Here is a 13,614-nt window from a genome sequence, read left to right on the forward strand (position 1 = left end):
TAAGAGTTGGGGCCTGGAGACCATCTACCAAATTGGTGCTGAAATTTTGGCTGGTGTTTTTGTGTGTAGGTTTTATGTGGCTACTGGGAATTCATGAGTGTGATAGCCATGTCCTGAAGAGAACATTTCACAGTACTCTTCCCCACCCTCTGCTCTGGCCTCCCTTCTGACTCCTCTCTGTGATGAAGTCTGAGCCGTGGCTGTGCTTTTGCATATTGTTTCTGTAACTGTCCCATTTGGAGCTGGGCATCATCTCTCATCCCCAGGAGTTTGAATCACTATTGATATGTTCACCAGCTGCTGCCTCTGAGTAAGGTTGGCACAGCCTAGGTCTCATTTCAGATCTGATCATGCTGGCCTTGTGTGCTCTGCTGAACAGCCTATAATTGTTTTGAACAATTTCATAAATGTATATACTTGGTTTTTATTATTGTTAAACCTCTGTTATTTCCCTCCTATCTCCTGTTAATCCCTACTCCTTCTTATAAATTTCATCGTTATATTCTCATTTTCTTGTTTTGTTTTGTGACTCACTGAGTTTAATTATAGCTGTAGGTTGGTAGCCTAGTGGACTCATCCATGGATATACAGCTGAAGACAGTGACTCCTTCTTTCCCATGACCAGTAGTTCACAAGGGAAGGGTCATTGACTGTGCCAGTCTTGTGCCTATTCATTCTTTTTGAAAGGACTAAAGAGACCAGAAGATGGCAGTAAATAGAACTCCTTCTCTTGCTTCCTACATCCTGTCTTTCTCTTCTGTGATGGTCTCTGGACTTAGAGAGTACAACATAAATCCTTTTTAGGTATAAGACATTATCTTAAAACAAGCCCCTATTCCCCTGACTCTCAATATTCTCAAAGTCCCATGCAGAAAGCCTTCTCCTAAACCTATATCCTGTAAGAAACTGTATGTTTTCCACATTTAACATTTAAGTCTTTGATCCATTTGGAGTTCATTCTTCTGCATTGCATTAGATACAGGGCTAATTTATTCTTCTACATGTGGACAATTCATTTTCCCAGCATCGTTTGTTGAAGATGCTTTCTTTTCTCCAATTTATGGTGTTTGTATCTTTGTCAATTATTAAGTGCCTCCATTATATGTACATATGTTCAACTCTCAGATTTGTTCCACATGCCTATTTTTGTGGGGGGACCATATTAGTTATATTACTATGGCTTGGTAATTTATCTTGGGATCTGGAAAGCAAGCTCTCCAGCATTGTGATTTTTGCTCAATTGTTTTGGCTATCTGGATTCTTTTTGGCACCATATGATTTTCATTTTCTCTTTTTGTAAAGGAGATGAGTATTGTGATGAGGACTGTGTTGAATTCTTAAATAGATTTTGGTAAAAGAGTAATTTTCACAATATTAATTCTACAAATTCATGACTACGAGATGTCTTGCCATTTCCAAGAGTCTTTTCTGTTTATCTTCAGAGTTTTAAGGACTTAATTGTAAATGTCCTACCTGGTTTGACTTACTCTGAGACATTTCATTCTCTTTGAGGCTACTGTGAATGAGAATGTAGCCAGGATCTCTTTCTTCATATGTTGTTGGTGTATAGAGAAGCTATTGATTTGTGCAAGCTTATTCTGTATCCTGCACATTTCTGAATTTTTTATTATTTGTAGAAGTTATATAACCAATGGAATTGTTGTAATCTCTTATGTATATAGCATCATGTCATTTTCCCAAAGCAATAGTTTGACTTCTTTCCCTAATTTAATCACAAAACTAACTGTGCTTGTGTTATTGATCCAGCCAGTGCTTTTTCTCTCTTTATCTCTTCTTGTTAATTTTTTGCTTGAAGTCTATTTTATGAGATATTAGGGTAGCAACTCCTGCTTGTATCTTGGTACTATATGAATGGAATACTGTCTTCAACATCTTACTCTACAGTAGTATCTGTCTTTCAACGATGATATGTTTTATGTAGACAACAGTTAGATGGATTTTTCCCTTTCTATCAATAAAATAAAAATAAAGGTCAAAACAACCAACTAATATAAGAATTTCACACAGTGTATTTTGTTCACATTCTTTTCCCTCAACCAACTCCTCCCAGATCTTACCTTCCCTAACCACCAATCTTCATCTTTTTTTCTGTTTCTTAAATACAAAAAATAAACCAAAGAAGCATGTGTCCCCATGATTTGAAGGTTTGAAAAATTTACATGTGTGCTTCCTTTATGTAATATATCCATCCCCTGTTATAAAATGATTAAATAATTAAATTTAGGAGCTGGTGTGGTGATATATGCCTGTAATCCTAGCTCTTGGGAGGCCGAGGCAAGAAGAACTAGAGTCCATTGTTGTCTGCAGCCACATAGCTAGCTTGAAGACAGCATGTGCAAGATGAAGCCCTATCTTTAAAATAAATTTAAAAAACTTACTTTCTCTGATCATTCCCCCCACCCAGGGTAAAGAACATTTTTAAAATGAGACAAAAGAACTTAAATGAACAAGAAAATACAAAGTCTACTTGTCCTGAAGATTTAAATACTAATCAATCTGAAACAGAGGAGATTAATGTACTGAGACACAAGGTATGTTTTAATTGGTTTCAGATTAAAAATTCTTTCAATTATTTTAGCCATGTGACAAAGAATTGTAAAAATGTTATAGCCAGAAGTCATTGAAATTTTATTTTTTTCTATTCACATATATATGCTGTACATTTACTTCTGTCTGTACACTTGGCTGTGACTTAATGCCCAGACTATGGGATGGTAACATATGGCTTTGATTCTAGCACTAAGGAAGCAAATGCAGTGGGATGTTTGTGAGCTTGAGGCCAGCTTGGTCTGCATGTCAAGTTCCAGCCAGTCAAAGTTGCATACTGAGACCCTTTTAAACAGCAATAAATTAAACCTGATTATATGCACTTGAACCAAACTTAAATCACAATTGTCAAGCTATAGATTCCCCATTCTCTTAAATGAGTTTTCTGTATTAACCATCTTTTAGTCAACAAATATGGAAGCATAATACACTTAATAGGGCAACGCAAGGATCACAGAATGAATTTTTTCAACTTACCTGAAGAAGACATAGTCTAAGGTAGAAACTTTGAAAACCAGGAAGTTGAGGAAATATGTCAAAGACAGTCCAAGCAGTAGACTGAATTTCTAATATTAAAAGTCATTTTGTATGATATGGAAAATTGTGGTCAAGTTACTGCCTTTGCAAACAAATGAACTAGAAATAAAATTAAGCTATATTAAGTATATCAGAAAACAGAAGACATGTTCTCAAATTCTTCATATTCAAAGGATATTTATTTTGCTTAGGAGAAGAAAATGAAGCTGGGCATAGTTCAGTGTCATAGTGTTTGATAGACTGTGTTATATCATGGCCTATTTTCAAAAGATAAGTGGATTCATTAATTTCTCAGTGTGTACAGGTTTGCACACACATGTTATGGCATGCGTGTATGAAGGTTTGCATGTGAAAGGAGAGGATAACTTGTGGGAGTCAGTTCCCTCCTTCCCACCATGTAGGCTCTGGGGATCAATCTTCAGTTCCGGGTTTGGAGACAAGTGCCTTCTACACCTACGCAGTTCACTTTCTCTCCTGATTATGTTTTAAGTCTTAAATTGATTTCCTGCCAACTTCTTTATAAACAATATTAATTTCTTGATGCAGATTGATCTTGCCACAGAAAAGCTAAACGAAGTGTTATTTTACTGTGAGCAACTTAAAAACGAAAACCAGCTTCTACATCAGAAGGCTGAAGCTATGACAGCTATCCAGGAGAAACACAAAATGCTTGAAGACAGACAGGAGATGCTCAACCAGGAATTCTTATCCCTTGAAACTCACATGCAAAAGAATATGATAGAGCGCAGAGAGGCAGAAACGTTAAAGCAAGAGATTGAAGAACAATCCAGACTGCAACTAATGGAAGTTTTGGACGGAATTTCTAGGTTTTCAAAGGTTAATATAGTTATCTTTCAGTGTGCTTTTCTCACTGAAAGCTGTATTTTCAGTGTATATTTTTCGTGAAATTTTTTTCTTCCTTTATAGCAATTTGTTTTATAGACTTTTCAAAATAAATCATCTACTTCTTTAGTTATATATTAGTTTATACTATTAAGTAGACAAACCTCTTAAGAAAATGTTTTAAAGAATCACCTGACTTTTAGGATTAATTAGCAAAGCATAACTACTTGGAGAAAAATTAAATTGTACATAGAAATTATTATATTATTACATTGTTCATAAAGTTCATTATTTAGTAGAAACTTCTGCATTAATATGATTACTTTCATGGTCAAGTAGTTTCTTAGGATGTACAAGACCTTAGGCTTCATCTGTAGAATATACTTTTTATTTTAACAATAATTCTTAGATGCCAGTGGTGGTGCTTACCTTTTATCCCAGCACTCAGGAGTCACAAGCATGCAGATCTCTGTGAGTTTGAGGCAAACTTGGTGTACAGAAATAGTTATAGGACAGCCTTCAACTAATTTCTCTTTCTCACAAAGGGAAAGCCTGTTTCAACACACATACAGAGAGAGGGGGGAGGAGACACACACACACACACACACACACACACACAGAGAGAGAGAGAGAGAGAGAGAGAGAGAGAGAGAGAGAGAGAGAGAGAGAGAGAGAGAGGACAGAGAGAACTGCTGTATTTGATATTGAAGATAAATGTTACTTTTTAAACATTTATCATGTTTGTATTTAATCATTTTTTTCAGAGTGTCTTACTAATACATTTATATCCCAAGTTCTGCTCCTCCAGGTGCCCCTAACAGAATCCATCCCCTAATCTCCCCTCTTGTTTTCCTCTGGGAGAGTGGGGCCCTGTGGGTATCCCCTTATCTGGGCATTTCGAGTCTCTGGAAGGTTAGGTGCATCCTCTCCCACTGAGGTTAGGCAAGGCCGCCCTTTTGTAGAATGGATTTCACGGACAGACAACACTTTAGGAATGCCCGCTGTGTTAGTTGTTAGGTGACCCATTGGAGACTGAACTGCATGTGTGATGCATATGTCCCAGGGGCCTTAGACCAGCCCATGTATGCTCTTTTGTTGATGACTCAGTCTCTGAGAGCTCTGAAGGGTCCAGGTTAGTTGAGTTTGATAGTTTTTCTGTGGAGTTCCTATCCCCTTCAGGACCCTCAATTCTTCCCCCAACTTTCCATAAGAGCCCTGGAACTTCTTTCCAATGTTTGGCTGTGGCTGTCTGCTTTTATTTCAGTCAACTGGTGGGTGGAACCTCCCAGAAGACAGTTATGCTAGGCTCCTGTCTGCAAGCAGAACAGAGTATCATTAATAGTGTCAGGCATAGATGCTTGCACATGGGATGAATCTCAATTTGGGTCATTCCCTTAGTTTTTGTTTCATCCTTTGTCCCTGCAGTTCTTTTTAGACAAGACAAATATTGAGTCGAAAGGTCTGTGGGTGGGTTGATGTCCTTATTCCTCCACTGAGAATCTCGCCTGCTACAAGATGTCACCTTTTCAAATTCCATATCCTGACTGTGTGGTAATGTAGTACAAATATATTAATGAATCTTGTTGTGGGGTTTCTTCCCACTTTAAACCATTTATGTTCCGGAATGACACACACACAGCCTTTACATTTTAATATGCCTTAAGCTGCACAATAGCTGGGCAACTAACTGCCTAACCTCCATGCTGTTAGAATCTACCTCCCACAGATAACTCCAAGTTGCTACTTACTAATTCCTCTGTTCCAACTTGGCAGCTGTTGTTTAAATTGAGTAGCCCCGGATCTGTGTTTTCTTAGCCCCTTTACATGGCAGCTCTGTTTCTCCCTCCTGCACTTTATTGCCCCTCCATGGCAGTCTCTCTCTTCCTCCTTCCTGTGGTTCCAAGCTTGGGACCCCAAATACTGCCTATGTCTCCTCTTCCTAGCTATTGGCTGATGACATCTTTATTTACCAATCAGAATTAACTGGGGGCAGGTTCCCATAAGCTATGTCCAGACCCTGTTGTGCAAACCGTTTTGGGGACCTAATTAGCATTAGAATACAAGCAGCTACAGGCTAAGGTCATCCACATTGCTCATAGGAGGCTCCTCCACCCCAGGTCTCTGGTGCTTTCTAGACATTCCCCCTAACCTGATCCCCAACTTCTGCCAGCTGAAGGTTTCTATTCATTCTACTGGAACTCAGGCCCTCTCTCCTGTCTCTTCCCAAGCCTGATCCTGAATCTCCCATTACACCCTCCCTCCACTTTCTCACCTGTTTACCTCCCTCCATCTGCCTCCTTGACTATTTTATTCCCCCCTTCTAAGTGAGATTCAAGCATCCTCACTTGGCCCATCCTTCTGCTTCAGCATCTTTCAGTATTTAGAGTGTACCATGGATATCAGGATACCTATGCATGTCCTTTTGTCTCAGGGTTAACTCACTTGGGATATTTTCTAGTTCTATCTATTTGCCTGCAAATTTCATTATGTCCTTGTTTTTGATACCTGACTAGTATTCCATTGAGTCAATATATTATTTTTGTTTTAATTCTTCAGTTGATGGACATCTGGATTGTTTCTGGCTATTACTCATATAAATGCAAGTTGAGCAAGTGTCCTTGTAGTATGTATGGAGGAGCATATTTTGAGTATATTCCCAGGAGTGGTATATCTGAGTCTTCAGGAAGAAATATTTCTAATCTGAGAGAACTTCAGATTAGTTTCCAAAGTGGCTGTACAAGTTTTTATCCTACCAGAAATGCAAGATGCTTTCCAAGCATCTTTTCCGCATATGCTGTTTCTTTCTTGAGTTTTTGTGTGGTTTAGGTATTAGTGTGATGTTAGCTCTTCTTTGGAAGTTGGGTAGAGTTCCTCACAAAACCCATCTGACCCTGGGCTGTTTATGTTGGGAGACTTTTAATGACTGCTTCTATGTCCTTAAGGGTAACAGGACTGTTTAGTTTATCTGATCTTGATTTAACTTTAGCAAGTGGTGTCTGTCTAGAAAGCCATCCATTTAATGTAGTTTTTTAAGTTTTGTGGAGTCCAGGCATTTAAAGTAGGTCCTAATGATGTTTTTTAATTTCCTCAGTTTCTGTTGTTAACCTCCCTTTTCATTTCTGATTTGGGGTACCATCTCTCTGCTTTTTAATTAGCTTTACTAAAAGTTTATCTATCTTGTGGTTTTTCTCCATGAAACATCTCTTAGTTTGTTGATTCTTTGTATTATTCCCTTTGTTTTTAATTGATTGATTTCAGCCCTCAGTTTGTTGATTTCCTGCTGTCTACTTTGGGGTGTGCTTGCTTCTTTTTGTTCTAGAACTTTGGGTGAGCTGTTAAGTTTCTAGTATGAGATTTCTTCAATTTTTTTCATGAAGGCATTTAGTGCTACGAACTTTTCTCTTAGTATTGCTTTCATTGTGTTCCATATATTTGGCTATATTATGCCTTCATTTTTATTGAATTCAAGAAAGTCTTTAATTTTCTTCCTGACTATTATCATTAAGTAGAGAGTTATACAGTTTTCTTGAGAATGTGGGCTTTCTGCTGTTCTTGCTATTTTGAGGTTGATGGTATTACAGTGTGTGTGTGTGTGTGTGTGTGTGTGTGTGTGTGTGTGTGTGTGTGTGTGTGATTCTCTTTGGTTGTTCTATTTTTTTTATTAACTTGAATATTTCTTATATACATTTCGAAAGTGTTATTCCCTTTCTGGTTTCCGGGCAAACATCCCCTCCCCTCCCCTTCCTTATGGGTGTTCCTCCGACCTCCTCCCCGATTGCTGCCCTCCCCAAGCAACAGTCTAGTTCACTGGGGGTTCAGTATTAGCAGGACCCAGGGCTTCCCCTTCCACTGGTGCTCTTACTAGATATTCATTGCTACCTATGAGGTCAGAGTCCAGGGTCAGTCCATGTATAGTCTTTAGGTAGTGGCTTAGTCCCTGGAAGCTCTGGTTGCTTGGCATTGTTGTACATATGGGGTCTCGAGCCCCTTCAAGCTCTTCCAGTTCTTTTCTCTGATTCCTTCAACGGGGTCCTATTCTCAGTTCAGAGGTTTGTTGCTGACATTCGCCTCTGTATTTGCTGTATTCTGGCTGTGTCTCTCAGGAGCTATCTACACTTCTGCACTTCTTTGCTTCATCCATCTTGTCTAATTGGGTGGCTGTATATATATGGGCCACATGTGGGGCAGGCTCTGAATGGATGTTCCTTCAGTCTCTGTTTTAATCTTTTGCCTCTCTCTTCCCTGCCAAGGGTATTCTTGTTCCCTTTTAAAGAAGGAGTGAAGCATTCACATTTTGATCATCCGTCTTGAGTTTCATTTGTTCTAGGCATCTAGGTAATTCAGGCATTTGGGCTAATAGCCACTTATCAATGCGTGTATACCATGTATGTCTTTCTGTGATTGGGTTAGCTCACCAGGATGATATTTTCCAGTTCCAACCATTTGCCTACAAATTTCATAAACTCGTTGTTTTTGATAGCTGGGTAATATTCCATTGTGTAGATATACCACATTTTCTGTATCCATTCCTCTGTTGAAGGGCATCTGGGTTCTTTCCAGCTTCTGGCTATTATAAATAAGGCTGCGATGAACATAGTGGAGCACGTGTCTTTTTTATATGTTGGGGCATCTTTTGGGTATATGCCCAAGAGAGGGATAGCTGGATCCTCAGGCAGTTTAATGTCCAATTTTCTGAGGAACCTCCAGACTGATTTCCAGAATGGTTGTACCAGTCTGCAATCCCATCTTTGGTTGTTCTGTTAGCTGATTACTTGTGTTTCCCCGGGTGTTGTAACCCTCCTTGTGTTAGAGTTTTCCTTCTAGTATCCTCTGTAGGGCTGGATTAGTAGAAATATATTGTTCAAATTTGGTTTTGTCATGAAATATCTTGATTTCTCCATCTCTGGTGATTGAATGATTTGTTGTGTATAGCAGTCTGGGCTGACATCTGTGGTCTCTTAGTGTCTGCAGGGTATCTCTCCAGGACCTTCTGGCTTATAGAGTCTTTGTTGAGAAGTCAGGTGTGATTCTGAGAAGTTTTCTTTTGTATGCTACGTGGCCTTTTCCTCTTGAAGTATTTATTATTCTTTCTTTGTTCTGTACATGTAGTGTTTTCATTATTATACAGCAGGAAGATTTTCTTTTCTGGTACAATCATATTTGGTGTTCTGTAAGCTTCTTGTTAGTTTATACCCTTCTCCTTTTGGGCAGGTGGGGGGGGTGGTTACTGAATTTTTTTTCTATGATTTAATTGAAGATGTTTTCTGGGTTTTACTTGTGGGAACCATCAACCTTAACTATTCCTATTATTCTTAGTTTTAGTCTTTTCATAGCACCCTAAATTTCTTGCACTTTTTTAGTGAAAACCTTTTTAAATTTGACTTATCTTTGCCTGGTGTATTAATTGCTTTTGTTGTATCTCCTGTGCCTCAAATTCTCTCTTCCATCTGTTGTATTCAGTTGGTGATGCTTAAGTCTATAGTTCTTGTTGTCTTTCCTAGGTTTTTCCTTTTCCAGGTTTGTCTACATTTGTCTTTTTTATTGTTTCAATTCCCACTTTAGGTCTTGAACAGTTTGATTCCCTTCATGTGTTTGATTTTATTTCCATGTATTTCTTTAAGGGATTTATTTGTTTCCACTTAATGGCTTTTACCTATTTGATAGAATTTTCCTATATTTCTTTAAGTGACTTAGTTAAGTCTCTATTTAAAGGCCTCGATCACCTTCATAAGATGAGATTTAAGGTCAAAGTCTTTCTCTTCAGGTATGTTAGGATATCCAGGGCTTGATGTATCTCAGTAGGAAAGCTGGGTACTGAAGATGCCATATTGCACTACCTTCTGTTGATCGTGTTCTTGTACATACCTTTAGCCATCTTGGCTGTCTTTGGTGTTGGCTCTCCTTGTGTCTGTGGGAGTAGCAAGCCTCTGGGACTGGTTTTCCCAGATTGCAGCAGGCCTCCCCAAAGGCAGTCAGACCTAGGGACTGGGGAGTGCAGTGCAGATCCATGACTGCAGGTAGAGGTTTGGAACTGAAGGAAGATGGAATCCTGAAAGGAGGAGATAAATATTTCAAGTCTGGCAACTTTTTTAAACATTTAAAATTATCTGTGTCACCCATTCAATTAAGGATAAAATTATATGATAATTATTGAGTATACTGGTCTTTTAAAACTTTAAACTTTTTATTTGATGTGTATGGGTGTTTTGCCAGTATATATGACTGTGTGCTACCTGGGTGTCTTGTGTCTTGGGAAGCCAGAAGAGGAAGAAATAAGATCCTTTTGAACTGGAGTTGAGCCATCATGTACGTGCTGAGAATCGAACTTGGATCTTTTGCAATGGCAGCAAGCACTGCCAGGTGCCGAGCCAGTGCTCCCACCCTGGATGCACCGAGCCAGTGCTCCTGCCCTGGATGCACTGCTGTCTTTTTCTTTTAATTACATGTTATTTGGAAGTCAGGAGACAAGAAGATAGAATTGGTTAGGTCCTTCTACAGTGTTGATCTCAATGTTCAAACTCAGGCCATTAGGCTAGGCATCAGATGCTTTTACCCATTTTACCAGCCCACGTTTTAATATGTAGCTTGTGATTCTTTTTTAGACCCAATCTCAAGCTCATGAAAAAGCAGAGCAGGAGAAAGAAAATTCTTTTGCTTTGAAAATATCGGACATGGAATGCAGAGTCAAAGACCTGGAATCCAAACTCTGTAGAGCCCAAGTTCAGGAAGATTCTGTCAGATTCAAGCTGGAAGTATACCAGCAGTGCTATCTTGACCAGCTAAAGGTTACAACAGCACTGACTAAACAAATCAAGTAAGTCAAACTGAGTCCCAGAAAATAAGGTACTGATAAATTTGATGGTAACCCAAATATTTAGTGAAAAATCTTCATGAAATCAGTAGGAAGTAAATGTCAAGTCGACATAATTTTGCAAAATAGCTACAGAAAAATAACTTCCATTAAAAAATCTTGGGCACAGGTAACATTTCTTTTGTTACAGTGTTGCTTTCTTCTCTAAATATTTCCTTACAATAAACCTGACTTGTTAAGACTTCAGCTAAGTATATGTGTAGCATTCTCATTAACAGTTCTCTTTATATAATTTTTCCTGTCAATATTCACTTAAGTAGGCCCATTGACAGGTTCAAGTATGTGAGAGGCAAATTCAAATAAACCTTGGTAGTTCAAACACCTCTCCTCTGCTACTGGGTGAATTAACTCTGACTGTGACCTTCAGAGTTATCTTGAAGTAATCTGGAGTTAAACTGCCTTTGTCAGCTTTTTACTTGGCCTAAATCCCTATAGGTGAATGGTAAAGCATGCTCTGATACATTCAAATGTGAAGCAAGTTCTTTTATGGAATATTCCATTTACTCTTATGACCATTTAAAAAAGAAAAGTCTTTTAAAATCTATTTAAAAACAAAAAGTATATATATATATATATATATATAGATAGATAGATAGATAGATAGATAGATAGATATAGGTATAGATATAGATATGGATATAGATATACACATACATACATGAAGTATTTGTCTTTTTTAGTGCTTCCAAGAATCAAGAAGAGGTGGAGGAAGATAGTACTAGTACAAGGCTCACTTTTGAGGAAGAGCTTCTTACACATCCATATACCAGTGGCGTGCACATTCCAGAGGAAACTGGTGTTTCACGTCATCGTCACTCCGTTGAATTCAATGGAACGTTTACTCCTAGTTTGGGGACATCAAGTGACCAGCAGAGAGTGAGAGATCGTCGGCCTAAGTTGCCAAGGTTGGTCCCAGTTTCCACTGTCTCCAGTGTCCCTTGTTTCTGACAGATCTATTTTCAGGTCTATGTTTTGAATTACATGATTTGTTCACATAAGGATGAAAGCAATCTCTGTTACTAAGGAGGGAAACTTTTTTAGCCCCCCTCTTTCTGTGGTGATTTTACCTTTTATTTTTACTTATTTTGTTTCCCCATCCTTTTTTATATTAGGTCTTTGAGATTTTTTTTTCAGTTTTTGATCATATTAAGCCTTTCCCCTCCCTACTCCATCCATATCCATCCCCACTTTTCTATCCACCCAACTTAGTGTTCTCTAAGAAAATTCCATCAAGTCCAATTCTGATGTCCATACACATGCATTTGATGACACATGACCACATCCCCATGACCTTCTCCAACTTCCCCATCCCCCTCAGCCTATACACTCCCACCTTCATGACTTTCTCCATAATCCACTAAGTCCAGCTAATGTTGCTCGTATGTGCATGGGTGTTGAGCCCCATACAATTATTAAACACTCCCAGGGTTTCTTAAGTTCTCTGTCAATCAGTTTGTACATATCATTTTGGGGGGACACAGTTTCTCCATGTAGTCCTGGCCATGCTAGAACTCACTCTGTAGGTGAGACTGGCCTGAAACTCAAAGATCCACCTGCCTCTGCCTCTCCAATGTTGAGATTAAAGAGGTACACCACCTGTCACTGCCTGGCTGCAGTTCTGGGAGTTCTTATTTTTCTACATACTTTTTAAATTGGTTCAGATGCATGTATAAAATATATCGTAATCATATCCAGCCCTCACTTCCCACTGCCTCAGCACCCCACATCACATCTCCCTCCCAACTTAGTGTCCTCCTTTTAGAATTATATATTTATTTATGTTAAAGTGGTTTTTTTTTTAATTTGGTTTGGTTTCTTAAAAATGTACTGTGGTTATGATCCATCCCTTAAGTTTAGAACTCAACAGTGACAATAATCAAACACTATTATAAATGATGTTTTAATTTAAAGTTTTGTGGTTAATACTTTCTCATGACTCCTATAAACTTATCACTAGAAAAATGTTAACTTCTATTAACGTTATTTTTCCTAATGTCTTAAATAAGAATATGACCTGCATTTTGATTTCCCTTTTGGTGTTTTATCTCAGATTTCTGTTTTCATTATGACTTTGACCCAGGATTATTTTGATGTGTATTATCAAGTTTAGAAATAGTAGAATGATTTTCAGAGATACTGCTGTTAAGTTTAGCCATTTCTGTTTTGATTGCTTTGTAATGATGGATCACATACTTCATGGTCTTAGTCATTTTAAAGTAAACTTAGAGTAGAGAATATTGTATGGTGCTAGGTTCTTTTTTGGGAGGGAGACTGCTTTTCTTACTGCTTTTCTGTCCACTTGTTCTATCAGTATTTAGAAATACTGAAATTTCATCTGATAAAAGAATTCATGTTTCTCTTTCTTTTGAAGTTGCATTTGGGACATCTGCATTTTAGCATTGCATCCTTTATTAACAGACTATTTTATTGCTACAAATGGATCTTGTTATAGCTAAAAACAGGTTTTTCTCAGAAGTGTACTTGGGCCTGAATCACGGTCAGGTGACCAAGTGCAGCTCTTGGGCTGGAGATTTGGATAAAGCACTCACACACATCATAACCACCCCCCCACACACACACAGTGAATGATGTGTTTACATGTTGTATAGAGTTCTGTATTTCACCCTGTCCACTTACATATATTTAGCATGTGTTTCCTATGGTGAGTATCTATTCTGATTTTTTAAAAAAGATTTATTTATGTATGTGTATGTGCCTTTATGAGTGTATGAACACACATGTGAGTTCTCTCTGAAGCCATAAAACGGTATTGAATCTGTTGATCTGGAGTTGCA

The 13,614-nt window shown here is 38.2% G+C and overlaps 1 protein-coding gene across 1 annotated transcript in view; it reads left to right on the top strand.

Moving 5' to 3' along the window:
* The window catches only part of LOC116883975 (ankyrin repeat domain-containing protein 26-like), a 199,246-nt gene that overhangs the window by 154,177 nt on the left and 31,455 nt on the right, over nucleotides 1–13,614 (top strand). The window contains exons 34-36 of the mRNA XM_032885209.1: nucleotides 3,652–3,942; nucleotides 10,551–10,762; nucleotides 11,500–11,724. Of these exons, the coding sequence (XP_032741100.1) occupies nucleotides 3,652–3,942; nucleotides 10,551–10,762; nucleotides 11,500–11,724 (728 nt within the window). The remainder of the gene's footprint in view (nucleotides 1–3,651; nucleotides 3,943–10,550; nucleotides 10,763–11,499; nucleotides 11,725–13,614) is intronic.

The sequence above is a fragment of the Rattus rattus genome, chromosome 14 (genome assembly GCF_011064425.1).
Source record: "Rattus rattus isolate New Zealand chromosome 14, Rrattus_CSIRO_v1, whole genome shotgun sequence".
Taxonomy (NCBI): Eukaryota; Metazoa; Chordata; class Mammalia; order Rodentia; family Muridae; genus Rattus; species Rattus rattus.